Source organism: Perca flavescens, chromosome 3 (genome assembly GCF_004354835.1).
Source record: "Perca flavescens isolate YP-PL-M2 chromosome 3, PFLA_1.0, whole genome shotgun sequence".
Lineage (NCBI taxonomy): Eukaryota > Metazoa > Chordata > Actinopteri > Perciformes > Percidae > Perca > Perca flavescens.
In genome coordinates, this window is record NC_041333.1 from 13,362,308 (window position 1) to 13,375,914 (window position 13,607).

Here is a 13,607-nt window from a genome sequence, read left to right on the forward strand (position 1 = left end):
TTTTACCCACTGCAGGTTGAATGCAGATTATATTGTACATGCAGTCCAAAGAAAAGACTTAAACATGAGTTAATCAAAGGCCCCTGGAGAAGGCCATCCTCTCTCTGATGTACAGTAAACTGACGTACAGTAAAAGGAGGGAAGCTTTTGTCTGACAATCTATAAAACACATGCAGTACAACCACATGCTGACAGTCGAGGGATGGAGATCTCTGCTCTCTGTATTGGCCTGATCCTGTCTCTGGGTTTGTGTGAACTGAACTCAACTCTTGCCTTGAATGGTTCTGAGGATGGTGTTAAACAAAGGGCTGGGCTTATAGAGGATAGGACTGGTGCTGGGGTCAGCACTCAGACTTTATCTGTGAAATGTAAGCTCCAGGGTACCACTCGTCTCCCTGTGTTCTCAATGGATGGTGACTACGTTATTGGGGGTGTTTTCTCTATACACCACTACATGCACACAGTGAAGCATAACTACACCACCATGCCTGAGCCATTAAGATGCACAGGGAGGTTAGTAAGAGGGAGAAGTGGGGGATAAGAGAATGTTAGTCTGTGTGTATAGAAATGTTGTAATATGTATAATGTGCTTACAATTGTATTGGAAAGGTTTTGTGTAGTATAAAAACCTCAAAAAAAGTGAATTTAGTGCACAATCAGTTTTTGGCCATATAACATAATATAAGATAAGATACACCTTTATTGACCCCCAGAGGGGAAATTCAGGTGTTGTGTAAATGGCAGGTATTATATTCAGAAAATAGTAGAGAAAAATATAGATTTCAAAAAAAGATTTCTTTTTTTTGTATGTCTTAACTGAAAATATGTTGTTTAACAACTGATGTGTACAGATTTACCAAACAAATGAATAGGCCTTCTTTAGATTAAGTTGACTCTGTGCATAAAGATTATTGTGAATGTTGGACTGATATCTAATCCTGTGTTTTAGAATTTCACCTCACCTGTATTATATTTTTATAAAAATTGTGAATTGGAAGCTAATATTCAAACAGTGACATGAGTGTCTGTGTTCAGCATTAAAACCCGTGAACTGCGCTTCTCACGTGCAATGATCTTCGCCATCGAGGAGATAAACAACAGCACGGAGCTGCTGCCGGGAATCAAACTCGGTTATCAGATCTACGACTCGTGCGCCTCGGTGCCCGTGGCGGTGCATGTGGCATTCAAACTTTCAAATGGCCTGGACCCGGTGTTTTACACCGGTGACAATTGCTCACAATCTGGTATGGTGATGGCTGTCGTTGGTGAGACTGGGTCCTCACCATCTATCAGCATGTCGCGCATCATCGGGCCCTTTAACATCCCTCAAGTAAATATTTTGGATTTCTGGGAAACCTTCTATAATAGAGACGGTTGTAGATTTTTTACCTGTTCTGTTAAATAATTACACTGTTATGTCCCTTTAGGTGAGCCACTTTGCCACTTGTGCATGTCTGTCCGATAAGCAGCAGTACCCAAATTTCTTCAGAACAATCCCTAGTGATCAGTTCCAGGCTGAAGCGCTGGCCAAGCTGGTAAAACACTTTGGCTGGACTTGGATAGGTGCTGTCCGGTCAGATTCGGACTATGGCAATAATGGTATGGCGTCTTTTCTGGACTCAGCTCACAGAGAGGGGATCTGTGTGGAATACTCTGAATCTTTCTATCGGACCCACCCACGTAGCAGGATCCAGAAAGTAGCAGACGTTATCCGCAGGTTTGATGTTCCCTGTGTTGACACTGACCTGCAAACAAAAGCACAGCAACAATGTTCTGTAAATGTAAAATGTAATCATGTTTTTTTTGTCGCTGCTATTGTTATACAAATGCTTTGTCAGACCAAATACTTAAGTATACCATATCCTATGTCTGTTTTTGTTACCTATCTCAATATAAATAAAAAAATCTTAAATGTTTCTCCAGGTCGACAGCTATGGTTGTTGTGGCATTTGCAGCCTTTGGAGAGGTGAGGCTTCTGCTGGAGGAGCTGGCGCTCGAGCCATCTCCACCTCGCCAGTGGATAGGCAGTGAAGCCTGGGTAACAGACACCGAATTGCTGAGGTTCAGCTTCTGTGCTGGAGCCATCGGATTTGGCATTCAGAAATCTGTCATCCCAGGTCTGAGAGACTTCTTGCTGGATCTCTCTCCTTCTAAAGTGGCTGCCTCTCCAGTGCTTACTGAGTTCTGGGAGGATGCATTCAACTGCAGGCTGGGAAAAAGTGAGAAAGTTGTCCTGATTTTTAACGTAGGAGAGACACTCACAGTTTGATTCTTGTGGTTATGTTGTGTTGTTTTTAAATTCTCTCTGAGCGGAATCTCCTGTGTTAAAGACTCAGCAGCTGCTTTAAGACCAAACCCCAGATTGAAAGGGAAATTACCGATATTGATCAAAGACATGAGGTGGACATAAGGTGCATCTCATCTCTGTGAATAAACTCACTTGTTATGATGATCTTTCAGGAAAAATGTAGGCACTCTGCTGTCTTTGTGAAGATTATGTATGAACTGTGCTGCAGTGATTTCACAATGTCATCACTGAAGTCCTGAACACAAGCACACAGTAGACATTGTCCAGGTCTCCAAGCTAAAGTGCTAATACATTTCTTAAATTTTTACTTACTCGTATGTATTAGTTACAGTAAGTGTGAAGTTGTTATTATAGTGACAGTGATTTCTGATCATGTATTTGTTTACATTTTAAGTTCTTTATTGTAATATCCACAACAAGTACAGAGAGTCATTGGCAAGGAAAATCTAGATCTCAGGCTCCCTCCAACAATGCTCATTAAATATGTTTAAAAAAAAGAAGAATCATGTAATAAAATGAAAATCTAATACATAAAATATTGCAAAGTTAAAAACATAATGGTAAAATATAAATGTGATGGACAAAGTGTACAAAATTGCAAAAAAAGATTAATCTATTATGTCAGCAGGCATGTAGTAAATGTATGTGTAATAAGAAGTGTTAAAGTATAAAGGTAAAGCCTGTGTGATGAAGCTGTCCCTGAACCTGGTAGTGCCGAACCAGATGCTGCTGTTTGGCAGGTTAAATCCAACAAAAATGAACAAAAAACATGAAAAAAAGAATGATAATTGAATGGCTAAAAAACACCTTTCTCTGTCTCTGTGTGTTTCAGGTGCAGCCACAGATGAGAGAGTGTGTGATGGAACTGAAGACATAAAGACACTCCAGAGCCCGTACACTGACACATCTCAGCTCCGGATCACTAACATGGTATACAAGGCTGTCTATGCAATAGCTCATGCCATTCATAAAGCAGTGTGCCAGAAAAAAAATTCTACAACTCAGTGTGACAAATTCACCAGGATAGAATCAAAAGAGGTCAGTTGAACATAAATGAAAACCCAATGCCCTTTTTTGCTTTAATTTCTGAAATGAGTTATTCATTTTATTTAACATTATTTAATTGCTCTCCCTCACTGTTTTCCTTTATTTCATCGTCACAGGTTCTTACTCAGCTGAAGAAAGTAAATTTTTCTCGAAATGGTTATGATGTGTCATTTGATGCCAACGGTGATCCTGTGGCCAGATATGAGCTGGTTAACTGGCAAAGAAGTGAAAGTGGCAGTATTAAGTTGGTGACAGTAGGACAATACGATGCATCACTGCCAGTGGGCCAGAAGTTTCGTATCAACAGGAACCTCACATGGGTGGACGGTGGGACACAAGTAAGGAGCAGAAAAGCAATAATGTAACATAAAATATGGTAATCTTAAAGGGTAACTACCGTTTTTTTTTTTTTTTTTTTCAACCTGGACCCTATTTTCCAATGTTTTTGTGTCTAAGTGATGGATGGGAACAACAATCTTTGAAATAAGTGAGGTATTAAACAAGATCCCTGCATTGCAACCCACCAGACTCCATGTAAATATATAGTAATTTTAGCATCGTAAAATACACTTCATTCAAAGTTGACCGAAACAAAATAAAACTATGAAAAGCCATTTTGGGTTGTCTTCCACTTTTCCAACCATCACAACTCTAGTTTTGGTTAAAATTTGTTTACTGATTTACATGCGAAAATATTTTGGCTCTATACAAGTTAAAAGTATTGTTTTTTAAAATGGAGTCTGGTGGGTTTAGTGCTAGTGACTTCAGAGCTGTTTCTGGTTAAACAGAAAGGTCTCAAAGAGGTGTTAAAGGTCTATCTCTGAAGGGATCCTTTCCATGTTGTCAGACACTTAAAATATTAATCAGAGCCTGTCAGTGGCAAAACGAGCACTTTTATGAAGGTATCCATAAGCTGAGCCAAATTGCCCTATGAACTTACATTGTAGCTTGTTTCACCTCTGCCGACTGCAACGATCTTGCTTAATACTGGAAAAATTTCAAAGATTGTTGTTCCCATCAGTCACTTAGACACAAAAACATAAGAAAATAGGTTCCAGGTTCAAAAAAATGGTAGTTACCCTTTAAAGGGTATGATATGTCTACATTGAAATAACTTTTAGTCATGTCCATATTGTGAAGAGATCCATTACAAAGTTACAGTAGTTTCAGTATGATTTTTTTCCTTTATATATTCCAAAAAAAGTATTCTCTTGCTAAGCTGTAGCAGAGGGATGGTAACAAAAGAAAAAGGAATTTGTACAAAAGAAAGAAATTTATTTTCCAGGTAAGTAGCACTTACTAGGAATTTGCTTTGGTTGATGGTGCATACATAAAAAACAATAATAGAACTGCAAGCAGTTATGACGGGGCCAAAGCCTCCGATGCCAGTCGCCTCCGACGCCCCAGGGAGCCGCGCCAGTCGCCCCCGATGACCCGCGAAGCTGCGCCAATGCGGCACCCGAAGCATTACGTAGGGGGGGCAAACTTTGGTGAATATCGAGAGGTTTGATGCACAATGTCTGCGGTACTCTGCCGTTGCAAATGTAGTGGTTAACAGTTCATCTCCATGCATATACAGACTACTTTTAACAATTCTCTACTATAAACAAACTTCTTAACCCCCCTGACCACAGGGGACAGCAGAGAGAAATGAAAGAGTGACTGAGAGGGTGGAGGTACCGGCAGGTGTGGTGGTTGAAAGAGCAGGGGAGGTGGTCAGGTTGTTGTAAATGGTGTCATAGGTTTTCCTCCGTGGGTGGTCACAGGCGCATGTCATTTAAAAAAAAAAAAAAGTTGTCAAAAGTTGTTCGCATTTCAAAACCTTAGAAAATGGACAGCGGCCGACACAAACACACGCACCTATTAACTCGATAATAAAGCCGTAAAGTAGGCTTTCAACTTAGGACAGCGCCTACTCACAAATACAGATAGGATTGGAGATGAGAAGTTTAAGTGACACGTAACCGCGATCAGCTTCGTGGGAAATTAAGAATCAATGCCACCAACATAACCAATCACACTATGACAGACTCTCCACTTAGCACCAACTGCAATGTTTAATTGCACGGTATCAGCGTATATGAATGGTGTTGATTTTGGATTGAAAAAGTGGGAGAAAAAAGTTACATTTGTTCACTGTGAAGGTTGTAGAAACTTTGCCAGGTGGGTTAAGAAGTTTCTTTATTGTAGAACACCAGGGGAGCATGCGAAAGCGAAAACCAAAACGTAACGGTAGGAGGTAAACATCAGTAAATATGAGAAGTGTGAGCTGCAAGGTCTTTGATACATTCCCATTGCAAATATTCCATTAACATTGATTAACAGGACATAACACTTATGTTGATTATAGCGCCCAATAATGGCCGATCTTTGCCAAATTTGGTACAAATCCTCAGAGCGGCATGCCGAACGAGCAACACATATACAGTTCTATATATTTTGAGTCATCCAGTGCAAAAATAAACATATTGAACATTATAACTCATAATGGACAAACTATTAACATTTCTTACACACAGTGTATCAATCTTGGATGTAACAGTATGGATTAATTTCACAAAGACCCAAAAAACTCTGGACTTCTAGGCTGGGTGCAAAACCTTCTGTAAGGGCTAGGAAGACAAAGAAAACACCAGCAGAAAGGGGCAACTGTTAGCTTTTAGATCCAAAAGACCCTACACTTCGACTATTTATAATTATGAAGTTATAAAGTTATTATTAAGAAGTGCCGTTTGGCGTTGCATACAACATGCTCAACCCCAGAAGGGATTAAAAGGCCCAAACTGGTATATGTTGACTATAGCGCCCGCTAATGGCGATCATCGCCAAATTTGGTACAGAGACTCAGAGTGCCATGCCGAACGAGCATCACAAGTTTTGTGTTGATTGCCTTTACTGTGGCAGAGATATTGCAATTGCAATTTTCCCATTTAAATGCATTGAGTTATTGGGCGAAACAAATAAACTTTGCTTATAGCGCCCCCTAAAGGCCGAACTTCGCCAAATTTGGTACAGAGCATTGCAGTGGGATGTCAAACAAGGATCTCAAGTCCTTTGCTGATAACATTTAATTTGGCCAAGATATGATATGATATGTGTGTGGTAGCTAGCTAGGAAAATTTGTTTGGTCGTCAAATGCGCATACTTTAACATAGCAAAATTCTTTTTACAACTTTTGGTCAGGTCAATCTGGACATGCTATCTACAAGGTTTCGTGCAGATCGGTTGCACGGCCTAGGACGAGTTCGAAAAAGTTACCTTGCAACATTAGGACCCCTTAGGGCTTGGATCCCTAAAAATAAACAACCAATAAATACACCAACAAATAGCATATACATACAATTAACTATTTGACATTAAGTCAATCATTATCATTAACAACAATATAGAGGGATGTGCAAAAAGTTCAGACTGGGGGCCTTGTTGGTGAGGCTTACTGCGCAGGGGGGAGGGGTCCAAACAGTTGGTGTCCAGGGTGTGAGGGATCAGCTACAATCTTTCCTTCATGCTTTAACATCCTGGAGGCGTACAGGTCCTAGAGAGACGGCAGACTGCAGACAATCACCTTGTCAGCAGAGCGGATGTTGCGCTGCAGTCTGCCCTTGTAGTAGCAGCAGCGTACCAGATGCTGATGGAGCAGGTGAGGATGGACTCGATAATGGCAGTGTAGAAGTGCACCATCATTGTCTTTGACAGTTTGAACTTCTTTAGCTTCAATCTCTGCCCTGTAGGCGGACTCATCTCCACCAGAATTGAGTCCAATAAGTGTAGTGTCGTCCCCAAACTTCAGGATCTTGACGGACTGGCGACTGGAGGAGCAGCTGTTGGTGTACAGGGAGAAGAGCAGATAGGAAAGGAGCCTTGAGGGGAACCAGTGCTGATGGTCAGAGAGTCAGAGACGTGTTTCCCCAACTTCACACACTGCTTCCTGTCAGACAGGAAGTCTGTGATCCACCTGCAAGTGGAGTCAGGCATATGCAGCTGGGTCAGCTTGTCCTGTAGTGAAGCCAGGAGGATGGTGTTGACAGAGCCTATGTCCACAAACAGGATCCTGGCGGTGAAGGTTTTGAGGTGAGCCACAACAAGGCGCTCAAAAGACTTCCCAAACAAAGAGGTCAGGGTGACGTGATCTTTGTTTTCTTGGGGACAGGAATGATGGTGGAAGACTTGAAGCAGGCTGGTATGACATGTCTCCAGTGAGGTGTTTGAGGTCCAGCTACTTTGAGGAGGGTTTGTTTTTTAACCCTTGTGTTGTCTTCCCGTCGATCATGAACTTATTGGCCTTCTGAGTCAAAGTTGAATTTTTGATGCTGTTTCCAACATTTATGTCATTTCTTTCGCTGTTTTTAAACGTTTGTCACTTATTTCAACGCTTTTTATATTCCTGTTTAATAAACCTAATTCATATGACATTATAACAAATTTTTCATTTTAAAAAAAGCAGAAATTATGTGTTATTTTGACTAATAGTTAAGATCAGAGGATGGGTTCAATACAGCATACATCCATACATCCATGTTATTTTTTAGGCAATTTGGTTGATAGAAAGCCTGATATAAAAAACTTTGAAAACGGGTAAAATTCGACCAGAGCACAACACAAGGGTTAAACCATCTGTTGACTTTTCTTTCCTGAATAGAAAGGGTTCTGTAGTGGGGGGGACTCTGGGGTGGGTAATGACAAGGCCCCGACACCTATGGGGTTGCTTACTGCACGTTGTCCTGCGGTGGGATGTAAACACCAGCCAGAATGAATGAAGCTAATTCATGGGCGAGTAAAATGGTTTGTAGTTGATAAAGAAGGTTTCCAGAAGAATAGTTACGTATTGTAATTTGAGATTCTATGAGTATAGGCATAGCGCTCAAATAGAAGGAGAAGTTTTTTTCCGTGTGGAGAAGTTTTTTTTCCACGCCCTTGTGCCCTGCACGGGCCTCTGTTACATCCGCAGTTACTGTATATTACAGCTGCGAGACCAGGGATCTGCTCCCAACATCAAGCAGGTGGTCTGGATCTTAGAGGGCTATGCCTATACTCATGGAATCTGGAGTTACAATACATAACTATCGTTCTATTTCGTATAGGCTTTGCCCTCTAAAAGCTGTTGCTATTGGGTTATGGGTGAAGCTGATGTAGTCAATGCCACCATGGATGCTGATAACACTCCCTCTGCACTTGTCTTGGGTGATAGCCTCACACAGCCAGTGAGACAGCCGCTGTTTCTAAAGAGCAGCGCCTTGTGAGTGTTCTCTGTAGTGAATGAACAGCTGCTGTGTCCATCTAATGTTTGCCGTGCGTTAAACATACTGAGATAACATGTGCACTCGAAAAGTGTTTGTTATGACTTTTGGCGTGAATGATGGATTTGGCTGTAAATTAGCCATGTTCCGGTCCTCTCTATAATAGAAAGGCAGGATGGTAAGATCAACTGTGCACATAAGTCACTCACCCTCTTAGCCGACGTCAAGGCTAGGAGCAGCGCTGTTGTCAGGGAAAACATTCTAAGGGAGATTTGCGCCAGATGCTCAAAATGGGAACCCCCAAGCCCAGAGCACTGGGATTAAATCCCATTTTGGTGCTAGGTGACGAACAACAGGTTTCTGTCGTCTGACCCCCTTCAACAAACACTTCACCAAGGGATGCACAAAAACCCATCTCTGTCCATAGCCTTTGTGGCAGGATGAAGTGGCTGCAACATACGCTTTAACTAGATGGAGCCAAATCATTATCCAACAGTGTCTGAGGGTAGGTAACACGAGAGGCAGAGGACACGACGTGGGGTCTGAGTCTTTCTCCATACACCAGCGCTGGAAAGCGCACCACTGTCCAGCATAACACGCTGAACGAATAAAGCTGCTAGTCAGTCTGTGACTTAATCTGACTGTTCTGTTTACAGATAAACATACCCAATTTAACCACAGGGTGGAGCTGTTGCCCAGTCAGCGCAACGAGACACCCTAACCTCTCCAAGCACTCCCGTTCAGAGACCAGGGCAACAGCCATTGGCTTATTAATGGGGGGTGGGAGATCGCACCGTCCAGCTGCGACATTGCCTCCATGTGCCATGGCAGCTACCATGGTGCCTCCGCAAGTAGTTGTACCAGAGTGGGGAACTAGGATGTGCTCGTGAGCTCTGCCCGAGTGGCGGGACCACTGGGAAACCTTTTTCAATGTCGCCATTGTACCTGGTAAACGGTGCATAGCGGGACACTGGTGCCCTCAGTCTCCTCCGTTGGGAGAATGCCTACTCAGCATCCACAAAAAAAAAAAAAAAAGAAGCTTAGCTGTGGGCCGTGATGCGGAGGAGAAATTCGCTGCTACGGGCTTCCGCTCTAGGGACAGAGAGAGCCGCAGTGGCGGGGCTCCGTAATACACTTCTGTTTGCAGCTACAGTTCTCCCAACGGGGAGGAGGAAGAGCCGAAGAGATCCCCTTCTGGGATGTCTGGGTGTCGCCAGTGTTGGTATCCTGTCGGTCCAACATCAGTCAGCCTGCCGCTTCATTTCCTCCATCGGTAGGCAGGCGCAGAAGTGGCAAGTTGTCTGCAGGTAGTGCCAGCCTGGCTTACGGGCCAAAGCACACCTTGCAGCTTGGGTAGAGAACTGACAGCAGGATGTAGTCAGTCCATCAGCTGGTACACAGGCGGACACCGCTGTACTACGAAGTCTTCATACAGTTTATCGCTCAAGAAAAAGTTGGAGCAGATCTCTGGTCTAGCAGCTGTAATATACCGTGACTGCGGACGTAAGGAAGGGCACAAGAGCGCAAAAGAAATCTTCTCTATTGCGCATGCATAAGGGATAAACCCAATAGCAACAGCTCTTGGAGGGCAAAGCCTATGAAATAGAACAGGAGAACAGTGCAGTAGAACCACTGTTACATCATTACACCAGCCACTGTTAATAGGTAGGTAGTGGAGTGCGAAATTTCTGCCTGCAAAGCCAAACGAACACGCCAGCACGTCTACCTCTTCTCCTCAGTCATTGCACTGCATGAGCCACAGTGAGCACACATTTGACGAGAATGTCTAATAACCTCTTTCCTCTGCAAATCTCACAATTTGAAACTGCTGCTGAAAACGGGCGAATCTCAACAAAGCTAAAAGTTGATGTCAACTCCTCAACTCCTAGTCTTTGTCACGCCCCAACATTTGCATAGGCTACACCACTGACCTGAGGTCAGCTTAGTCTTCTGAATCTAGGTCACGCAGATCTCTGATATTACATCACTAAATTCACACCTCTGAGACTTTTTTATGCGAGAAATCAACTATGTAGAGCTCAAATATGGGCTGTTTTCCGAAAACTTAGGGCTAATTGCAAATTTGGTAAGACAGTGTTGGACTTCAAGAGCTCCACAATCTGCCATGACAGCAGGCGGCTGCTGGCCGGGTTTGATGCCTTCCCGGTCGGCCTCTCCCCCTTCACAGACCCGCTGAGCTGGAGCTCTGTCAGGATCTCCCACATGAGTGGGACTGTGTACTTTAGAAAGAAGAAAGACAGTTTTCAAGTTTTTCAAGGATATTGGAAATGAACCACATTGTAAATGCAGTGTTCCAGGCTGTACAATGGAATACTGGCCCAGAGAAAAGTGTTTAGAACGAGTATATCGGACAATGGAGCGGGAGTTTGGATCTAACGCAGAGGCGCAGAGGACGTGCCTGCAGGGATTCACTCTCCGCTAAATTTCCCCACGCTGACAAGCTACAGGGTGAGTTGTGATTCTTTGGTGGAGGTTCCAAGGGTAACGTTACAACAACACTAGTTGTAATGAACGTGTCGAAACTTTGCATTTTGTCTCCGTTGTTTTAGGCGCGCTGCAGCCACGGCTGCGCCCGGGCATGTCTGGGCATGTCACTGAGTGTGTGTGTGTGTGTAGCTCCGTGTGTGTGTTTGTGTGTATGTGGTTCGCTCAACCAATCAGCACGCAGCTCATCTAAATATTCATGAGCATACCGTATTTGGAAGAAAAGCTGTCGTTCCAAATAGGGCCAAAACACAGAGATGCATAAGGACCTATAAAACATAAACCGGGACATTTTCCGCCCAACGAATGTTACATACCCGATTAGGAGACCTTAAGGAATAGTGAGAAATACCCTATATAATCATTCTATCACCCCTTTAAGACAGGATTGAAAAAGTTTCGGAGTGCACCTGAATATGTGTGAGATTGTTTTTCTTTGTGTGCCAGGTTCCTATGTCAGTGTGCACTGACAGCTGTTCTCCAGGAACTCGTAAAGTGCTGCAGAGAGGAAAACCCATCTGCTGTTATGATTGTTTACTGTGTCCTGAGGGAGAGATTAGCAATGCTACAGGTATATTCTTTTCCTCATACATAGCCAATGTACTGTACAACATCAAATATACATTATGACTGGGAAAAGCCCTTTCTGTTTCATTTTTTCAGATTCCCCTGATTGTTTTCCTTGCCCCAAGGAGTTCTGGCCTAATGCAGAGAGAGACACTTGTCTCCCCAAACCTGTAGAGTTTCTTTCCTACAACGAGGTCCTAGGAATCACCCTGGCTGCATTCTCAGTTGGTGGTGCCTGTCTGGCCATTATAACAGCGGCTGTGTTCTATCGTCACAGGACATCCCCGATTGTCAGGGCCAACAACTCTGAGCTGAGCTTCCTGCTGCTCTTCTCCCTGACTCTATGTTTCTTATGTTCATTAACTTTCATTGGAGCACCCTCTGAGTGGTCCTGCATGCTGCGCCACACAGCGTTTGGAATCACCTTTGTCCTCTGTATGTCTTGTGTTCTTGGAAAAACAATAGTAGTGTTAATGGCCTTCAAAGCTACACTCCCAGGTAGTAATGTCATGAAATGGTTTGGTCCTCCACAGCAAAGAATGACTGTAGTGTCTTTCACACTTATTCAAGTTTTAATATGTACTATTTGGTTAGTTCTTAGTCCCCCTTTCCCAATGAAAAACCTAACCATATACAAAAAGAGAATCATCCTGGAGTGTGCATTAGGCTCAGCTGTTGGGTTCTGGGCTGTGCTCGGGTACATAGGCTTACTGGCTATCTTTTGCTTTGTGTTAGCTGTCCTAGCTCGGAAATTACCTGATAATTTTAATGAGGCCAAGCTCATCACCTTCAGCATGCTGATATTCTGTGCAGTCTGGATCACCTTTATTCCTGCATATCTCAGCTCTCCTGGGAAATTTACTGTTGCTGTGGAGATATTTGCCATTCTGGCCTCCAGTTTTGGACTAATACTGTGTATATTTGCTCCAAAGTGTTTCATTATATTGTTTAAGCCAGAGAAAAACACCAAGAAATATTTAATGAACAAAAATCGATCCTAAAACATCTGAGGTTTGGAAATAGTTAAGATTGCAACATACAGTATAGAGCTTATACTGAGCACATCCAACACAGTCTTTATCTTAGTTTTTTAGTGTGAATGTCCTTTTAATTTTATTGACTTATTTTACAAATATTCTTTGATGATGGGCTGAAAATATAAAATTAAGTGAATAAATAAAGTAACAATTCACAAGACAAATGTGTGGTTCTTTCTCTTTCATAAAATAATTTATATTTCAATAAAATGTCCATATACACATTATTTAATATGATGATGACAAAATTAGGAAGATATCTTGGCTCTGTTTAAAGGCTTTAGAAAATCTAGCCATGAGAGGAGACTTAGGTCAATCACAGGTCATGTTAGAGAGACAGAGCATTCATACTGGCTGTTCTGCAGATGCATTGTCCGTGCAACAGAGAGGGGAGAGGGAGGGCTGCAGGAAGAGGTCTCAAATTCTGCCGTTGTTTTATGTATTCCACCCACTGTAGTTTGCAGATTATAATGTACATGCAGCCTACAGAAAAGACTTAGACATGAGTTCAATAAACACCACTGGAGAAGGCCATCCTCTCTCTGATGTATGGTAAACTGACGTACAATAGAAGGAGGGAAGCTTTGTCTGAACATCTATAAAACACATGCAGTATGCCCACATCCAGATAGTTGAGGGATGGAGATCTCTGCTCTCTGTATTGGTCTGATCCTGTCTCTGGGTTTGTGTGATCTGATCTCAGCTCTTGCCTTGAATAGTTCTGAGGATGATGTTAAACAAAGGGCTGGGCTTACAGAGGATAGGACTGGTGCTGGGGTCAGCACTCAGACTTCATCTGTGAAATGTAAGCTCCAGGGTACCACTCGTCTCCCTGCATTCACAATGGATGGTGACTACATTATTGGGGGTGTTTTCTCCATACACTACAATATGCACACAGTGAAC

The 13,607-nt window shown here is 42.8% G+C and overlaps 1 protein-coding gene across 1 annotated transcript; it reads left to right on the forward strand.

Annotated features, from left to right (window-relative positions):
• The first annotated feature begins 400 nt into the window (after positions 1–400).
• On the forward strand, positions 401–12,665 carry LOC114552273 (extracellular calcium-sensing receptor-like). The gene is made up of 8 exons (XM_028572940.1): positions 401–513; positions 1,036–1,330; positions 1,428–1,717; positions 1,924–2,219; positions 3,141–3,346; positions 3,472–3,693; positions 11,545–11,668; positions 11,761–12,665. Exons 1-8 carry the CDS (start codon positions 407–409, stop codon positions 12,663–12,665), a joined length of 2,445 nt encoding a protein of 814 aa, XP_028428741.1. The 5' UTR covers positions 401–406.
• The last annotated feature ends 942 nt before the right edge of the window (positions 12,666–13,607 follow it).